Genomic DNA, 20,427 nt, shown 5'->3' with positions numbered 1-20,427 from the left:
AGTAACTTAATATGCTGGGAAGCTGAGCAGGAGGTGCATTGCAGAGTAGTTTTTATAATGTCCCACATTAGTTAATTTGTATACAATTCTACTTACCGGTTACTTGATTCTCACACATCAGAGAGCATTGGAAAGCACATTACACATAAATAGACTTCTAAAAAAATCACTTGTAATCCGGTACCCAATATTTCTTTATAATGTTCCGTGTTCCCAGAATACAGTGCCCTTTGTTCTGAAACTGTTGATTAGAGAAATTAGATTTTTTTTCATTCTCTAATGACATATAATCTACACAAGTCTAAGCATTTCTTTTAAAAGTAAAAGGTATTCATATAATCTGCTGTGTTTTGCTATAATCATGTCATATTACTTAGTTGTAGCATATTATTAGTAGTGACGTGGACAACAATTGGCTTAGCTCAGGGGTGAAATCTACTTACCTTCCCTACTGGTTTGGAAGTGCGCGCTCCGCACTTGAAATGACAAAACATCAATGTGGAACTAATTTAAAGCTGCTGAACTGGAATTCATGAAAAATATTACACTGTAACTAAATCAACAGGTAGAATTTCTTGCTTGCCAAAGAAAACATGAAAGGTTATTTATAAGGAAAAATTTGGGGAGGTAATGTAATCACTTACATGCACTATCTATGGTGAAGGAGCCATCATCATTACATATCATAAACTCCAGCCATTTTAAAACAATGAACTTCTGTGGCAACTTTTCCTAACATGATATTCTCCGTACATCTACTCCTATTGTGCCTGGAAACTGAACTGTGATTTTAAAGCCTTCCCAATCAATGCAAATTATGAAATTATCTGATCTGACAATGTTTGGGGTTCCCACGTGTAGCATAAAAATTAACCCAAATACACCAAATCAGAAACTCAGTAAAAGGCCTATGGAATGCAGAGAGAGAGAGGGAGAGAGAGAAAGCAGGTAAAATCTTTGATCTCAAACCTTGGGACATCATGGCTCACACATAAATCTGATGAATCTGGCATTAGAAGTCATTACAATATAATTATGCCTGATCTCCAGACTCCCAGTCATAAACTACTATTGGAAACTGGCCAATAACCTGGTCATTTTAAAAAGATTTTTATAAGATCAGAATAAGATGATGAAGAACTTGTGAACTTGCTACTGAGTTGACAAAGAGGGGTGGGAACAGAAGAGAGTAGTAAAACTCTTTGAAGACTCTGTAATTGTCTTACACATAATCCAGATGGCAAAATTAATTGTTGTAATCATGATAGCGCACTAGGCCTTAGTTTTATTTTTACATTCAAGGTGATTCTGCACACTGAGAAGTAGTAGTCTCAAAATACAATTCCATATCGGGTGCGAAACCAGGTTACTGAATTATGCAATTTCCAGTTAAGTCTGTTTCTGCTTGCTTCAGTCATGGGTCAGTGAAAACTATCTCCACAGCAAAATTATCTCTGAACATCTTCCACATCTTTGGCTTGTGTAAGTTATCGATTTCATTTCTTGTGAGGAAAAGACTAGGAAAAAGAGGAAAAAAACTAGTTCTCTTAATGTAAATGATTTAAACTGTTGCACAGAAGAGAACAAAATATTTTTTCTTATAACACTGAATATTGAAGTAACAGAATATAGCCTGTTTATTTTCTTTTCCCAGAAAAATATTCAGCTCTTCAGCAACCCTTTGGTTCCCATTAGGAATGCACATGTCTGTCTCCTGTGCATGGATAGTGCCATTGTGTCTCTGCAATGCTATCATTCACCTCCAAACATTACTCATAGAAAGAATGACAGGTGTGTCACATCTAAGAAAGCTGAATTTTCAAGCACATAAAACTCATATTTTCATGACTATTGGCACGTGGCAATACTCATTTATGATGATGTCACATAGATGCAATCAATAGATGCAATTGGGAGGGAAAAATGTATAAATGCCCCCAAGTAAATAAATATAAATAGTTTAAGAAGAGCATAGTTTGGGGAAAAATATAGCTTGACTGCAAAATAAATTCTAGCCAACGCTAAATGTATTTCCAAACATTAGCAAACAAGCAATATGAAACATAGTTTAATAGAGACTAAAGAAAGAGAGAAATAACACTTGCAACAGAAATTATCCCCTTGCTTAAAAGCACTAAGGTGCCACTCTAGTATTTTGGATCTCCTACATGGCAAATAAAGTTATTTATCTGCAGTGACAAACTGAATGGTACCACTGAGGAATTATTTTCAAAAAAAGAGTTATGAGTTTTTACTAAATAATCACATAACTTTTCTTAGAGACTTGATAAGCTTTATAAATCCATTAAAGGAAAACCAGTAATAGGAACATAGGAACATCTCTCAACATGGTAGAGGCTTTTTTTTTTAAGCTGGCATTTTCTCAAGAGTTGGCTCATACCAAGCAATATTAAATGGCAGGCCTCCTTTTCTCAACAGACTATCCCCCCAAAATATACAACCACATAGAAATAAAGAAATGACTGTCTCTTTCTATGGAGACTTAAGCTAACTTCTAGTCTCAGTGTAACCTAAAGTCTCTTACACCCTGGCTCATAAGTCTGGGTGCATTTTTGCTTTCTTTTCCAGTACATGTGTGCTTTCAAACATTACAACTTACTGATAGTCCCGTATAAAAGCTGTGTGGAACCAAAAAAAGAAAGCACAGCCATCATAGCCTTTTGGAATATCCTACATTTTTTAAAAAAGACAAGAAATAAAGTTAATGCTACTTAGATAAAACATCAAGCCATCATCACAGCCAAAATATAGAAAGAACTGAAATCCACAATAAGATGTCTTAAGCTGGCCACTTCTGGTCAATTTATGCAGAGAAGTCTAGCAGCTTAAGACTGCAAAACAGAAAAGTCTGAAGTTTTGTTGTTTTTTTTTCCAATCCAAATCAACAATTGGTCACTTTGTGGCATGTCTATGCAATTTCCTTAATAACAATCTGGAAGTAGTTTGCCACTGCTTTTTAGAGTTTTTTTAGTCTGACATTTCCTGGTGGACTCCAAAACAGGCCTACCCAGCTTAGTTTTTTAAAGTCAGCCAAGTTTGGTAGGTGGGTGTAAGGTCAGCAGGATGGTTAAAACGTTTAAAGGTTTTGTGACTGAGATGGAATGGAATAACTATTTCAACAGTTACAAATGTGAAAGGTATATAACCAAGTCACCATTTCTCAACTTACAGAAGTAGCTTCAAATCTGACTTTCACATCATTTCTGATGACAGGACAGTTCTTCAAACCAATTGCTAACAGGTCATTTTCATGATCAAGGAACAACTGAAACAAAATAGATACACATCTTATTCTCATTCACTAAATGTCTTTCACCAAATGCAAGACTGTAGTTTTTTAGTTCTTTTTCTCATGCACTGAAATCACCATGAAGGAGCTTGGAGGGAGGTTCAGCTCAGTATCTGTTAATATTTCAATAAGTCTCTCCACTTCAGAGGACAAGATTATGTATGTGAGAGACTGACAGTTATGTGCATATTGCATTACCCATTCAGGCTCAAAAGGAAATTTTAAGGGTAAGAAGTCATGCCATAAAACTGCCATTTAGCTCTTGAACAGATTATAGTTCTATAACTATATAGCCACATGCAACATTAAGAGTTCTCCACTAATGTTCTAGGTAATAATTAGCTCTACTTTGAATGCAGCTTTTCCTAGTTTGCTTCTCAAAAGTTACTTCTCTCAGGGCATGAGCATTAAAAATGCATTATTCTCTGATCCTCAGATAGATTAGTGCCACCTCTAGTTAATTTATCACTATTTGTGGGAATTTACCTGACATATAATAATCTAACAGCCTTTCTGGATTGTAGTCAAATAGCATGCTAGCTATTTTTGTAAAGAATTGCAAAAGGATCTGTTTTTCTCACAACACAGCCAAAAGGAATTGCAGAAGCTGCCATATTGCAAGTCAGATTATTAGTGTCCCTAGTACTTTCTTTTTTATACTGGTTCTCCAGGACCTCAAATAAGTTTCTCCTCCCCATTTATAAATACTACAGACTGAATTGAAACAAATACCTGGCATGCATACCACTAAGCATGGCCCTTCTCACTACTTTATTCATTGTTGCCTATTTGGAGTTGTTCAATCAGGGAATTCAAAGCAAGGATGCATCAGTTTCCATTGCAGTACACACATCTGTGCAGCAATTGAACATGGGATGAATGGGAACTCTATCAACAAATCCTGGCCTTCATGACTGCAAGATCCTTAAATTAACATGAAGCTCTGACCTTGCAGTTCATTAGTGTTGCACAATTGCATTGAAATGCTACTTCCTTCTTCATGATTATCTTTATTCTGAAATCAGTCCCATTGCCTTTACCAACTCCTAAAGAGGGGAAAGAAGAGAATTGGAGACAAGACATGCATTAAATAATTACTGGAACCAAACAATGGAATTCATATTTTAAACCAAAAATATCCTGTGATGTTGCAAAATGACCAGCTCTTTCATCTCCTAGTCCAGTGATGGCGAACCTTTTTGGCATTGTGTGCCAAAAGTCTGAGCGGGTGAGCGCTATCGCGCTCCCGCGTGCCAGAACCCATAATGCAATGCGCGCTCCCGTTTACGCATGCGTGCACGACACCCCCCATGCTCCCTCTATACATGCGCTCACACTGCACATGCGTGCCCCCCCAATGCGCCCCCCCACTTTTTCCAAGTGGACCGGCATACCTCTTACCAGAGGACAACTAGGTACCAGCCCGTTCCCTGGTGAGACAGCTGTTCCCCATCCGGCGCATGGCGTTGCCAAGATGGCGGGGCTGAGACTGCCCCCGAGGAAGCTCCGAACGCGTGTCTTGTCTGGGCTCCTTCCCACTGGGAGCTGCAGGTCGAGCAGGTGGTGGATGGGGACTGGCTGCACCTATCGCCACCTAAGTGGAAAGCCCAAAGAGGGGCATCCCAGATGCATATGCTGCCTTCAGCACTTCCCCAACACCTGCCTGCCGCCACCGCCGCTGCGCCTTGCCTGTTTCCCCAGCTCCTCTTCTCTAAATGAGCACTCGGCAGCTGGGAAAAACAGGAGCCGTCACATTCGCCGAGCTCGGCCCTGCAATTCTGCTCAGCTCAAGTTCATGGAAATCATGTGGTGGCCCTTGAAACTTTAGGAGGGAACTGGCTCCGAGACCAGAGGCAGCCTTTGGCGGAGCCAGCCCAATGGGGAACTGAAAAGAGAGGGGCTTTTCCCTTCTTCCGCCTCGCTTGTGGGCTGTAGGGTTTGGGGTGGCTCTAGAGCCGGAATTCGCTTGGCTGATGATCAGGCAACTCCAGAGCTTCCTGCTACACGTGTTCGTTCTCTTGCCTGTCTTCTTTCCCTGTTTAAAAGAGCCGCGCTTGTAGGGGGAAGCGATCTGACTAAAGAGCTGTGCTTTAGCTGTGCTAAAGAGCTGCCTCCTGCCTTCCACGATCTCCAAAGTTCCTCCCCCATTGAATCCTAGCTTTCTCCTGCCTTCCACGATCTCCAAAGTTCCTCCCCCATCGAATCCTAGCTTTCTCCTGCTTTCCGTGCCTCCTCAGATCTTTGTAGTTTCTCCCCCCATCGCGTGTTAGCTTTCTCCTGCTTTCCCGCCACCGAGAGGCATCTGCAGAGGGTAGAACTGCAGAGATAGGGGAAGGCTCTGCCTCCGTGCATGCGCGGCAGACCGGAAGACCAGCTGGCTGATGGGAGGTGCGCGCATGTGCGGTGGACCTGGTCGTGCCGGCAATAAGGGCTCTGCGTGCCACCTGTGGCACGCGTGCCATAGGTTCGCCATCACGGTCCAGTTTAAAATGCTCCCAAGTTTGATTTGGACTGTTCTGACAATTTGACTATTTAAATGCTAGGAATACAATAGTATTTATAGGTTTGCTAATCTATAATTCATAGAGAACCATCAATCAATCATTCCTAGATTGCTTTATTTTCAAACTGGCCAATAACTGCCTTTCACTTGATCCACATCTAAGCAAGCATTCCTTTCACTCTTCACAAAAGGAAAAGACTAAAATTGACAGTGTGTTTTTCAATGTTTCATGTATGGCTATACATTTATGTGTCCACTGATTTTGGGGGGGGGGAAATGCAACTATAGTATGAAAGAAAGCTGTGCAATAGGGAGATAGATTGCTTAGAAATTGCAGGTGCATTGAAAAATCTCAACAGCTTTCAGCTTCATGGCAGCAAACTTGCCTTCCAACCTCTGAAACTTGCAATGCTGCTAAACCAGCAATTCTGTATTTGTGTACTTTCCCCAAATGTACAAGCACATTTCTGCAATGGAAAACTTAAAATGCTGAGAGACAGGTTGAATAAAGAATCTCCACCAAAGAGGAGCACAGATTTATTGAAACCCAAGGCAACTGGTCAATTCATTTCCTAAAATGACATCAGTGGGCTGAAACAGCACCAACACAAGGATATGTTGTAGCTGCTACCCAGCTAAAATGGGTGGCTGAACATGTGTGGAAATAGTCTGAAGGGTTTGAACATCCTCTTTTTAAGATGATACTGGTCTGCTATAAATAGCGACTTTCATGGAACTCAGAAGAGAAACTACAGGGATTCCAACTCATAAAAGTATCCTAAATGAATCTAGTGTCTTCATGTCAAGTTTGAAGAAAGGATAACAGAGAGCTGAGCATAATATAGCCAATGTATTATCCTGCATAAATAAATACAGAAAAAATAGACTTAACAGCCAGAGAAAACCAACTAAAAATCTAATGCAAAATCCTGTTTTACCTATTTCTACAAAAAACTAGTGACTTTTAAATCAGATGTTCCTTCTGATTAAATTACTTAGACTTCTCCTTTGATTTATAAACATTCTAGCAATTTAATAGAGGCTGTTCAATGAGAGATTAAACTCCACTCTTTCTCCCACCTTACTTCTGTAACTTCTTTCCAAGTTCTTCCCCAGGTCCTTGTTTGTTTTTTATATTCTACTTCCAACAGAGGGAGATGGGGCAGTCTGTTTCAACACAATCAACAGCCATGCTTTTTTTTGTGGATATGAACTGACCAGCTAGAATGAGTCCAGCAAGCTGTAAATGTCTAGAATATTCAGCCTGATCATTCACAGACCTACTTTGATGGTTTAGTACTGTGTGATGGGGGGAACCCAACTGATCTAGGTGCTGAGATTGCAGCATCAACTGGAAAATCCCCTTCCTACAGCATTTTAGTGGCACTTACCTTCGATAGCATAGACTTTTATGCATCTGATTCTGAAAGGCTTCTCTCGTGGGAGGATCAGGTTGTATTCCGATTTCAAGATTGCATAATATTCTACATACCTACTCTGCAAATAAAATTTAGGAGTGCCTTGAGACAAAAATAATTTTGTAAAGAAATCTATAATAAATATAGATAATTAAATATTCATATCTGTATGAAATCAAAATCTTAAGGAAAGCAAATGCCCTGCTAATCCAAAAAAAAGGAAAGGCTATTTGTCATGATATGTGGCAATGTTGTTGGGAGATGGAGCAAAGAGATATTGCCCAGGAAATACCTTGCAGTTGGATGGTGGATGGGGCAATAGGCTCAGGAAGGACCCTCCTGAGTTTCTTAGGCTATACGTGAGACAGTGGGAGAACTGTACTTTCAAACTTGCAAAACTGATGTCAGCCTTACCAAGTTGCCAAACAGGAAACAAATCAGATAAGCTAATTCTACTTTATTGTGAAGCTACATTAATAGAAATTTGAAAGTCTGAAGGTACAGCCCAAGAAACTCCCTTCTGAGCCTCTTGTCCCAACTATTATCCAGCTGTGGGATACACTGTCTCTTATCTAACCATTCTCTAGGCAGCATCTCTTTGCCCCATCTCCCAAGATATTTTCCATACCATTCTCTGATGTTTGACTTCATAAGGGGGAAAAATTTAACATTCATGTCCCAAGTTTCACTTAATCAAAACATGACCAAACCCAAAGCTCATATGATTGGATAAAAGAAGTGAAGCAGCACTTAAGAAATGCAAAGTAAAACAGGAAATAACTATTTAAATTACACAGCTATTTTTTGCCAATCAATTGTGTTAGTTCTTTGATTCAACCTTACACATGGCTTCATAGTACATTTTTACCTGTGATGGAGTTTCAACACCCTGAAACTTGGTGCTAGTAGTTTCATCAGTTCTTCGTTTGCCAAAGTACTCCAAACTTTCCTTAAAAATTGAGAATGGTGTTACTATAACTATTGTATTTAGTTACAAATACTTACAGTATTTGGTTTAAGAACAACTAACTAGAAATCTTATATGAGAAAAGTGCACAGCTTTGGATTGGCAGAATGCCTCAGAACTACTCATTATTTGTGAGTAGCATACCAGAGCTATACTTCAGAAAATAGATGTGTCCAAGAAAACCAACTGGGCAGAGTCGGGCAAAACTTAATTTGGATTTAATTAAAGAAACAGTGACTGTAATACATATTTAATTATTTTCCTTTTCAGTCACATTATAAATTACAAATCATAAGCAATTTTTGGAAGCAATTCTATGGGCAACACTTCAGTTAATGTCAACTTTAAATAGAATTCCAGGAGACATCCAAGTAATTAAAAGTTGGTCAATTTAACATTTACTGCAAGCAAACAGGTAAAATAGTAATCAGAGAAAAAAAAAAACAATTGGACACAGATAGGAACAAGCCTTGCTGAAGAAATTTCACACGGTGACAGAACAACATATCAGGCTCTATTACATGAAGTCCTGGATATGACAAATTCAGAGTCCTTATCAAAGATGACATTGAACAAACAAGAAGTTGCATGCTAGGTGGTTTGGTCAAGCCATACTGAAAGTATCAGTTTTTAATCCTATTTTACATTTGGAACCCACACAGAAGAAATTATAGGAGGTAGCATTTTTCAACATGCTCTGCATAGTCATTTTAGATACTTTAATTCATTCAGAAACAAGAGGAAAAAGATCAACATTACTTTGGTACCTGTGCAGTCTTAAACTGGCCGGTGTCAATAAGCCAGATGCAAATCATAGTTCCAGTCCTACCTGTATCAAAAAGGGGAAATCAGTGATTTAGGAATAATGATTCTGTCGTGTTTACTTGTCCCCAAGAATGAGGCAATGACAGCATCAGTATTAAGCAATCCCACCCCTGTACTTCCTAACAAATCTGAAAAGCATCTGAACCTACGAAAAGTTTACCCTGTACATCTATCACCAGGTGATGCAAACAGCTTTTGCAGACAGATACTATCAGTGAATGCTAAATCTATTACAGAATTTCCATGCATCTCAGATAATGACTAATACTCTTAAAGTTTACAAAAGGACTAAAAATGACATTCCCCTTGAGCATGTCTGAAAGAGACTGGATCACTACAGGGCGTTTTGCATAGGGCTATTTTTCAAGACCATGTGAGGCTATGGTCAGCACATCCCTTAACTAATACATTATCTGAAACCATTTTATCAGCCCTTCAGCATTAATACTGACCGCTGCTAGCCTCTGTGTCCAATTCAGGGCATCATTTTACACCATCTCCTGCACCAGAACAATTGTCAAAACAGGGATCTTTAGGAAACCAGAAAGTCCACATACCTTTCCCACCTTTACAGTGTATTGCTATAACATTGTGGTTGTCCTGTTCCATCCACTGCCTCACATTGGCAGTGAATGTGAGTGTCTCCCTTAAAGAAAAGGAAGAATGCCTTGTTTAAGAGCTTATGTAGATATTACTGTAGAAAAATTAAAGTGTTCTTTCATTTATCAGAACAGCACAAATCCATCTGGCAGTGGAATTTCTTATAACCACATACCATTTCCATTTAGGATTCTTTAGTTGCCTCTGGAGATAAGTCATATGAAGCACAAAGTTCATAGGAGAAATTTTAAGGACTTCCCACTAAAAGGGCTTACATTGTTGCTCACAATTGGAAACAAGCTGAATTTATTAACAGTTTTTTTTTCTTGGGAGAGGAGACAGGTAGATTAGGCAGGAGAGCTTTCATGTGGAAGAGCATTTTGAGAGATATATTATGATAGATTATGGGAATAGAGGAAGGGTCAGGATAGGATAGCCTGCTAGAGTGGCTTGGCAAGAACCGGACTACTGAGCCCAGAGTGTGGCTGTATGGTTAGTTAACTGGCTTGTAAGGGAGGGACATGTATTGTGAGCACACCATTAAGGATGGCAGCAGGATGATCCCAATTATGGTGGGTTGGCCCAGAAAAGCAATTGAGGAGGAAGAGTAATCAACAATTTGATGACCATCCCTGCTTATATCCAGTGGGTTTGATTCTGAATTTATACTGTACTATCAGCCTTTCAAGGTAGACCAGACTAAGAAAGTGAAATCATGCAGGCCAATACTATTTTTACTATAAAGTTACAGTAACACAAACCTGCAACCTAAAGGCATCCCCCCCCGCCCGCCATTTATGAGAAATAAGAAAACATCTTGTATGAGACGTTTTCTCAGGTTACAATATTGCTCCGGACTCAGATTTTTTTTTATCTGACCCTTATCTTGGTAGCATCTCTTCCTTCTGTTCCATAAGGTCATCCCTTCTTTCTATTACATCTTCTAAGGTTGTGTTAGTATTATTTTATGATATGGTATTAGGAAATACATATGTTACTAGATAGTTTGATTGTTATTGTTATTTATATTGCACATAATGTTTTAATTTCTTTCTATTGTGTTTAATTACATGCACTCTCTTAAAAAATTACTAAAATTACTACCAAGGACCTTGGCTCCAATTGGCTGCTAGTAAATGCCATTTCTACCTGCAGTAAAACCACTTTTGCCCACAACCTACTTGTGAATAAATTAACAGACCTGACATGTATTACCTAAATTTGGTTTCAGAATTCTGCCCTTCTTGATCTCGGATCCTATAGCTACAAAAGGCAGGAAGGAAAGTAGCACTGTTTCAAAAAGACTCTTTATTTGTGACTGCAGTTCCGCACCAGAATCAACAGGATGCAAATGTTTGCATATGAATTAGACAGTAGGGATTTCTACTAGTTGATTCCCTTGCTGAGTTCTTTGGTCTTTCAGCAGGCTCCTCTCTCTTTTTGGTGCTGGATGACCTCACCCTAGCCCGTATTTTACTGGCCCTGAATACTGGGTAAGGGAAGGCCCAGGATTCATGGCCTCCATGGCAACCATATACTTGTCCCCTGTAATCTGGTTTCACAAATACAAGTAGACTTATACTGATTTAGTTTCTCCAGGGAGTCTTTTCTCCAGGGAGAAGCTGCTGGTATTGCTTTATTTCTAGGAAATGATGGGGCTGAAGTCCACAGGCACTATTTCTCTCTGATGACCCCTGCCCTCTGGAATGGCCTCTCTCTCTGGAGATGAGATTGAGTCCATTGATTACAATTTTCTATAGATATATGCAAACTTTAATCAACTGGACTTGGTTTATTCAGCCAATTGGTTTATTGTCAAATCTACATAGAACCATTGCAGAATCATACTTACGCTAAAGAGGGAACATTGTGGTCATCAATAAACATCCGCTCCACTCTATAATGGAAAATCTCTGGGTCATAGCCTTGCTCACCTGCAGGAAAAAATATTATACAGATATTATGTATATAAACAGAGACCAAGTTCCATTAGGAAGATTAAAAAGCAATACTTTGGACAAATATCTAGATCTTAAATGGTACTTGGGACATTATTTACCCCACAATTCCCTTCAGGCATCTACACAACTCCATGCTCCACCTGATTTTTTTAATATTAAAATACCCCCCATTTTTAAAATGAGAAAGTGCATATTTTCATCCTTCTTTCATGAATATCTGGGTTCCTTAAGAAAATAAAAATGTTAAGCAACTTTAATCAACATGTTTCGTTTGGAACTATGCCCATCTGCTCAGAAAAAGGGCAACACTAAGCCAGGGCAATATATATAGTAGCATATCCAGTAAAAGGAATACTATTTTTTTGTTTTCAATTTGTATCCCGCCCTTCTCCTAGTGGACTCAGGGCGGTGCACAGCCAGAACTAAAACACATACCAATACAAAATTTAAAATTTTTAAAAGAATTATATGACTTTGGCCCAAAATTTAAAACATTCAAACTAAAACCCATTGACAATTTAAAAAGCTAAAAAAAAAAAAAAGGGGGGGGGGGGTTTCACGCCAGCCCTGCTTGATGGAAAAGTTTTTAGGGCATGGCGAAAGACCCGGAGATCCGATATCCTTCGTATCTCCAGGGGCAAATCGTTCCAGAGGGCAAGAGCTGCCACAGAGAAGGCCCTCCCCCTGGGGGTCGCCAGCTGACATTGCCTGGCTGACGGCACCCTGAGGAGTCCCTGTCTGTGGGAGCATACTGGTTGGTGGGAGACTATCGGCGGCAGAAGGCGGTCCCGCAAATACCCAGGTCCTACGCCATGGAGCACTTTAAAGGTGATGACCAACACCTTGAAGCGCACCCGGAAGACCACTGGAAGCCAACGCAGCTCACGCAGGAGAGGTGTCACATGGGAGTGCCCCTTCGCTCCCATAATCCCCCGCATTCTGCACCAGTTGGAGCCTCTGGGTGCTCCTCAAGGGGAGCCCCATGTAGAGAGCATTGCAGTAGTCCAGGCGGGAAGTGACAAGTGCCTGAGTGACTGTGCATAAGGAGTCCCGATCCAGAAAGGGACGCAACTGACGAATCAGGCGAACCTGATAAAACCCCCCCCTGGCCATGGCCGTCATATGCTCTTCTAAAGACAGCCGTGCATCCAAGAGGACGCCCAAGTTGCGAGCCCTGTCCGTGGGGGCCAATAACTCGCCCCCAATAGCCAGCAATGGTACCAGCTGGCTATATCGGGACGCCGGAAGCCACAGCCACTCGGTCTTGGAAGGGTTAAGTCGAAGCCTGTTACTCCCCATCCAGATCCGCACAGCCTCCAGGCACCGAGACATCACTTCAAGGGCATCATTGGGATGGCCTGGGGTAGAGATGTATAGCTGAGTATCATCAGCGTACTGATGGAACTCCACCCCAAAGCCATGGATGATCTCACCCAGCGGCTTCACATAAATGTTGAACAGAAGGGGCGAGAGGACCGACCCCTGCGGCACACCACAAACAAGGGCCTCGGAGTAGACCTCTGCCCCCCTGCCAACACCAACTGCGACCGGTCGGAGAGATAGGAGGAGAACCACCGCAAAACAGTGCCCCCCACTCCCAACCCCTCCAACTGGCGCAGCAGGATACCATGGTCAATGGTATCAAAAGCCGCTGAGAGATCTAACAGGACCAGGATAGAGGAGCAACCCCTATCCCGAGCCCTCCAGAGAACATCCACCAATGCGACCAATGCCGTTTCCGTGCTGTGCCCAGGCCTGAAGCCGGACTGGAGCGGATCCAGATAGACAGCTTCATCCAGGTATCCAGGAAGCTGTCGCGCCACCACACTCTCAACAACCTTCCCCAAGAAGGGAAGGTTGGAGACCAGACGATAGTTAGCCAAAACAGCCAGATCCAGAGCAGGCTTCTTGAGGAGGGGCCTCACTACCGCCTCTTTCAAGGCGGATGGCAAGACACCCTCACTAATGGCATGGCAGGTAACATTCTGGCAAACCTTTACTTTGAAATTGGTTACATTCCTGCCAGCTATATTGAGAACAGGCAATCTTTACCAGCAATTGTTTTGCAACAACACCATTTGTACTCAAAACTTTAAATGTCCAAAAAGGCTGGCAACTCCTGATCTATACCAAATTTTATATAAATTTGATGTAAATCTGCCTCCCCCCTAATTAGTCAGTGGAAATTCCAGTTTTAACAACAGATTGGAGAAGATTTTTTTTAAATTAGCAATAAAAACATCTACATTCTATATTTATAGAATCAGATGTATCAAATTACAATATGTATTTCATCTCTGTATTCAAAGGTCAGCAGCATATGGCCACCTGAAGTGGTTCATTAAATACATGCACAAAGATGCATGCTATTAAATGGTGTAGAAAAAAAGCAAAACTATATTAATTTCAAATTTCTATTGGAGTTGACAGGGTAGCAAACAGCAACATGTTCAACCCTCCTCCCTGCTATTATATTGAATCTTGTTGCTAACAGAAACAGTCTTCACTTAACATCTATAGTTTTTAGATACTGCTGAGCTACAGGTAGTCCTCAATTTATGAGCACAATTGGGACCAGAATCTTGATTATTGAATGACATAGATGTTGTAAACCTAGAAAAGTTTGATTCAACAGTTGCCACAATGAGGCTTGACAAGAAGTGAACCAAAAAAAATAGATTAATTTATAACTGAAGCAGTTTTTCCCTTCTAGATGTTTTGTATCTTCCAGATGTTTTGACATTACAACGCAAGAATTTCAGTCAGCAAGGTATTGAACCCATCAGATGGAAACCACTAAGCTGGGAAAACATGGGACTGAGGAAGAAAGACTAAATGACAATCATGTTAAAGAGGTTTTTAAAAATGGGAATATGAATGTATTTTAAGGCTATCATAAACACTGAGTTCTATATAATTCAGAACTTCATTTTTAAAGGAAGCAGTTACTAACTTAGTGTGGTGTGGTTAAGATATGCGATATCCAGGTTCATGTCCTCCATCAGTTATGGACATTCACTGCATACCTAGAAAACAGGGCTAAAACTGAAGATGGTGAATGGCCTGGTTTGTGATTAGAACAAATACAGTTGAACCTTTCCTGGCTGTTCCAGTTTTGGTGACTAGGAAACAAAGTAATACTTACTACAAAGATTGTAGACTTTGTAGTGGTCTTCATGTTTTGTATCCAAGAATTTTGCAACTTCCTTATAAAAAAGAATAATATATTTTAATTGTCAAGGTAGCGTGAATTATTAACAACTTTATTTATATAGCTGGTTTCAGACAGAAAGCATTTCAAGGAAGATTCAAATCTCAGATAGAGGGTTCTGGTGCCAATATAGATAGGTACAGCAACATCCTACAATCTGACTTCTACTTCCATAATTTCCAACCAGTATGCCTGAGTGAATTATAAATAGTGGTATTGCTAAAGTCCATCAATAAGCTAAAGAACTACTTGGGGAAAGAGACAAACCAAAGTACATATACTGCATATTTTTATAGATCAGTCCATCCATTGATAAGCTGACCCTTGAATTTTTAATCAAAATACCATGAAAAATGTGCCACCCAAGGGGAAGCCAACCCTAAAAATTTTCATATGTTTTAATTTTCACAATTTGTTTATCTTCAGGTGGCACATTTTTCATGGTATTTTAATTAAAAATTTGAGGGTCAGCTTATCTGCTTATATACAAGTACTCCTCAACTTACGACCTAAGCAAGAAGTGAATTTTGCCCCATTTCATGACGTTTCTTGCTATGGTTGTTAAATGAACCACTGCAGATGTTAAGTTATTAATACTGTTGTTAAGTGAGTCTGGCTTCATTTATTTTGTCAGAAGGTCACAAAAGGTGATTACATGACCCTGGGACACTGCAACTGTCATAAATATGAGTCAATTGGATTCAACCAGAAGCATCGCAACAAGACAGTCGGGAATTAGTGGGCTCCGATGAGCCTCACGAAATTCCAGGCTGACAAACAGTTGTCAGAGGATCTTTGAAATGGATCTGTCCTGTAGGGAGGGAGAAGAAGGAGAAGCATTTCGGACGACCAAGAGGAACAGGCAAGTTCCTCAGAGGTCAGAGGAAACTCTTCAACTCGGTGGCAGGGGTGGCAACCATAATGGCGGCCATAAAGCTGGAGCAACCAGACTAAGTTTTGAGCAGAAGCAGTGATTTGGACGGAGTACTGATACCGGGTGAGTGACTGCCAGCTCACAGGTAAAAAAGAAATATTTCTAAGTTGTTAAAAGGTGCCCCAGCAAAGAAACAGCAGCTAATGGGCGTGGGGGAATGTTAATGGAGAGAGAAGAACAAAGCGGAAGTTTAAAGTCTTAAAGCCCGAAACAGAACATGATTTTTGGATTAGAATGTGAGTGGAGATAATTTAATTATTAGAGGAAGAACCCGAAATAGGAAATAACTTTAAAAATTTTGACCACTGAAGGAAGAACAAAGAAAAACTTAAAACTAAAGCCCTGTAACAGAAATCTTTTAATTGGATTTGGAACTGGATTTTAAATTGGATTTTGGGGAATACAAAATTAAGAAGAAGAAGATGAAATTGGCAAATATTGGCAACGTGGATTTAATAAATAAAATGGATATTTTCTTATTATTGGAATTGTGGATTGGAGAGAGACATCTACAGGCAGAAAAAATCATTACAGCGGTTAACTTGTATTTTGGAAAAAAAAAACTTTTAAAAGTAATAAGAGCGATGGGAACTTTTGAGGAGGATTTGTTTTCTTTTAAACTGTTTGATCTCGACAACCAAAGAAGGTGGGTTATAATAAAACTTAAAATTGGAACAACAACAACCCAGAAACAACAAAATGGCGCAGGAACTAATTGAAATGATTAAAATGATGCGTTTATCATTCAAATTGGAATTAAATGAAATGATTATAATGATGTATGGAAAACCTAAACCTGATGAACTAGAGACTGTGTTAGAACATACCCAAGTGGATAAAGAAACTATGAATGAGAAGAAAGAAATCAATATTGAAGATAAAGACATTAATTATGAAAAGTCAAATGATTATGTGAGGAGTAACAATGAAAAAAAGAGAGGAGTTAGGAGAAAATTAACTGGAAAAAGGAAACAAATAAAGGGAAGAAAAGGAATGGGAAAAAGATTAGGAACAAAGGTGAACTTTAAAGATTACATTGGGATTAACAATGACAAAAATAGAGAGGGTGGAAAGAGACAAGGAGAGAAAGAAGAGGGTAAGAGACAAAACACAAAAGATTCAAATGATTACACTGGGAACAACAGTAGGAAAATAAGAAAGGGGAAAAAGGAGGAGAACAGATGGAAATACAGGGCAAATCAGGAGAGTAAGGGACTTTAAAATTAGGAGAAAAAAGGGAAAAAGACAAAAATAAGAGAATAGGATAAAGGGAGTAAGGAGTTTAATGGAAAGGAAAAGGGAAAATATGTTTTATATTTAGAACTATAAATGATTTGAAGTAAGATCTATGATTATAAATGAATTGTAGTATGTCTAATATATGTGATTGTAATACTTGGAATGTCTTTAATTGTAATAATGGAATTCAGCTAAAGCATTTGAAATGATATTGTATTGTGAAAAGGGATTAATGGATTATTAAATCCATTTTAATAATGGAGAAGGAGAAGAGGAAAGGGACAAGATGAAAATTGACTTTGTTTACTGTTTAACATGAAGAGTTTAAGACACTGTTAGCAATAATTGAAATTAACTTTTAAGAGGGGGAAATATTACTGATTATGATTATGGTTTATTATGAAGAGGTATAGATAGTATATATATTTGAAAAAGCAATGGAAAATTGGGTTTATTTTAAAAAACAATTGGAATTGAGAAATAGAAATGAATGACTTTAATGTTTTATACTTAAGTGAATTGTAGTAATATATTGATTGTAGTATTTGGATAAGCTGATAAAGGAAAGAAATGGAAAAGAGGGAATGGGTTATATATGTAACATTGTATGAATACTACCATGTTTCTCCAAAAATAAGACCCTGTCTTATATTTTTTTGAACCCTGAAATAAGCACTTGGCCTTATTGCCATGCACTCAAAAGCCTGATTGGACTTATTATCAGGGGATGTCTTATTTTGGGGGAAACAGGGTAATATCTATAATTGGAATAATGGAATTTAGGTAATATATTTGAAACTATATTATGTTGTGAAAAGGGAGCAATGGGAAAATGTTTGAATAAGATGATTTAGAGCTAGGGTTAGGTTTTAGAAAAATGATTGGCTTTAAATTTAAGGGTTTCCATTTGGAAAAAGTAATGCGGGGGGAGGGGGGGAAGAAAAATTGACCAAGATTAGAGATTAGGGCGAATGGAAATATTGGTTATATTACCAGAAGAAACAGAAGGAAAATAAAACAAAAAATTAGAGAGAAAGAATATTATGGCAAAAAGTGAAATATATAAATGTAGAAAACTAAAAGCTGTACAAATTTTGACTCTGCCAATACTCTGTTCAGAAAAAATGAATTGTTTGTTTGTTTGTGTGTGTTTTGAAAAAAAAACTTTTCTTAAAAAAAGTTATCAAGCAGCTGAAACTTGATCACGTGACTATGGGGATGCTGCAACAGTCATGTGAAAAAAGGTCATAAGCCACTTTTTTCACTGCCATTGTAACTTCAAACAATCACCAAACCAATTGTTGTAAAGTCGAGGACTACCTGTATATGTATTTTAAAAGTACTACCATATAAACCCACCTATGGATAAGCTGAACTCAGTTTTGGAGGTGCATTTTGGGACCTATAACTCCCTGCTTATCCATTATATGGATATGTGCTTATCATACCATAATCCATAGTGTGGAGTGCGGATCATACTGACTTTTTATTCAAAACGCAGAAAGTACTTCTGCTTTATTTGCAAACTCAAAGAATTGTACCAAAAAGTTGGAAGGGACCTTGGAGGTCTTCTAGTTCAGCCTTTTGCTCAAGCAGGAATCTCTATATCATTTCAGACAAATGGCTGTCCAATCTCTTCTGAAAAGTCTCCACTGTTGGAGCAACCATAATTTCTGGGCAAGTCGTTAAACTGATTGTCAGGAAATTTCTCCTTAGTTCTAAGTTGGCTCTCTCCTTGAGTAGTTATCATTTCTCATTGCTTATCATTGAAACCCATTTTTTCATATATTAAGTAGATACTAAATTTATATATGAATTCATGACTAAAGTTTTGAGGAAAAATCCTAAAGGTAGACTATCTTTTACTTTACAATATAGCTTTAACTACCAAGAGGTCTTTTCTTCTACAATTATCATTACTATCTCTTACAATCATACTAAAATTAAACACAGCCAATAATACTGGGAGTGGAGAAAAACAAAGAGGAAGATTCATAGAATAATAGAAGCTATTTCCATTATTTTTTAATCTTTAGATTACCCATATAGGATTCCTGTAGAAAGCTTGCTGCCCAGAAGATGGAAACGACATTGCTATAACACGAGCTAATGAATAGATACAAATAAGCAAAAAAGAAAGAAAATGTAAGATCTGCATTGTGAGACAAATGTGAGATTTTTCATAGGTTCACTACTTCAAGTAGAGTCATGTGAAAAAGTAAGTATACCTCATTGGTTTTTTTATGTTTTCAATATATTTCAACATACAAATATTTGATCTTCATTTCAACTATGTTAGTAAAGGAGATAAATTATTAGAAATATCATGCACCATTGTGGAGTACATTGTGTAATTTACCTAAGTAAATATAAATGCAAATTTTGCATATGGAAAAACTAAGTAGACCCCCAACATTTATCACTACCATATCTCAAATACCTAATATTAGACTCAGGTATACCAGATTAGGCCTGATTAAACCTATTTTACTAAAACTTCAAACATTTAATTGATTTTGCTCTTTGTTCTTGAACACCTGCCTAGATCCAAAGAACTCTCAGAAGCCTTCAGAAAGAAGATTATAATGCCTATAGTCTGGGAAAGATTTCAAAAAATTGTCAAACATTTGGGACATCTATGATTCCCCTATCCAGAAGATCTACAAGTGGACATCTACAAAGTCCAGAATTTCATCACCTACAAAAATTCTCACCACTACTGATATCAAAATGCAGGAGTTTACTATTGTAAAGAAGCTGCACAAATTACATCTACGTGGAAGGATGTAAGATAGAGTTATTTGGCCACAGAAGACATGTGTAGCGAAAATCAAAGTCAGCATTTCACCAGTAAAACCTGATACCAATTGAAAAGGATGTTTCTATCAAAAAAGATAAAAAGATAATTCCAGGTGTTAGAACCAAAGGTATATTTATTTTTTCCACAGAATTGCTCTTTTTTGTTGTTGAATTAATGATTACAAAGTCAATTATATAGATTTTTTTCTTCAATTAATATCTCTATATTTACATACTGTTTGAATGAAGATAAAATGATATGCCCACATATAATAAAAAAGAAGAAAAAACTTTACATGGAGTGTACTTTTTCATATAATTGTAGATTAAAAGCAAGAAAAAACATTCCATGGTTTCAGAGATTATGACAAGGTCCTTTCTGTCACATACAACTCTGGGTTTTGGAATTTGTACATTCTCTTAAGCAAAAACGTGACAGCTTGAAATCCTGTGGTCATAGTTGCAGATATAACTCTGGTAAAACATTTTTTAAAGGGAGAAAACTAGATTAATTAGTGACTTAAATCAGTTCAGAAGTACAAAAGATTTTTTAAAAACTGAAGCAGGACAATTTTAAGGTTAGCACCACCAAGCAAAAATTAAATTTTATGCAGAAAAAAAGTAAGTCTTTGTTTGCTGAGCTTGTTTGCTTGCAGATGT

The 20,427-nt window shown here is 38.4% G+C and overlaps 1 protein-coding gene across 1 annotated transcript in view; it reads right to left on the bottom strand.

The window, feature by feature from the left end:
- Positions 1–1,414: 1,414 nt before the first annotated feature.
- The window catches only part of LOC139325935 (phosphatidylinositol 3,4,5-trisphosphate 3-phosphatase TPTE2-like), a 37,249-nt gene continuing 18,236 nt past the window's right edge, over positions 1,415–20,427 (bottom strand). Inside the window, exons 8-18 of the mRNA XM_070955984.1 lie at positions 19,010–19,074; positions 14,730–14,790; positions 11,476–11,557; positions 9,581–9,669; positions 8,966–9,027; positions 8,100–8,180; positions 7,205–7,310; positions 4,259–4,356; positions 3,191–3,286; positions 2,621–2,691; positions 1,415–1,517 (exon numbers count right to left, since the gene is read on the bottom strand). Coding sequence (XP_070812085.1) covers positions 1,415–1,517; positions 2,621–2,691; positions 3,191–3,286; positions 4,259–4,356; positions 7,205–7,310; positions 8,100–8,180; positions 8,966–9,027; positions 9,581–9,669; positions 11,476–11,557; positions 14,730–14,790; positions 19,010–19,074 — 914 coding nt within the window. The remainder of the gene's footprint in view (positions 1,518–2,620; positions 2,692–3,190; positions 3,287–4,258; positions 4,357–7,204; positions 7,311–8,099; positions 8,181–8,965; positions 9,028–9,580; positions 9,670–11,475; positions 11,558–14,729; positions 14,791–19,009; positions 19,075–20,427) is intronic.

The sequence above is a fragment of the Pituophis catenifer genome, unplaced genomic scaffold (genome assembly GCF_029215685.1).
Source record: "Pituophis catenifer annectens isolate HBS135680 unplaced genomic scaffold, rPitCat1.0.hap2 SCAF_1, whole genome shotgun sequence".
Taxonomy (NCBI): Eukaryota; Metazoa; Chordata; class Lepidosauria; order Squamata; family Colubridae; genus Pituophis; species Pituophis catenifer.
The sequence above is the reverse complement of the archived record's forward strand: the minus strand, read 5'-3'. Positions and strand labels throughout refer to the sequence as shown.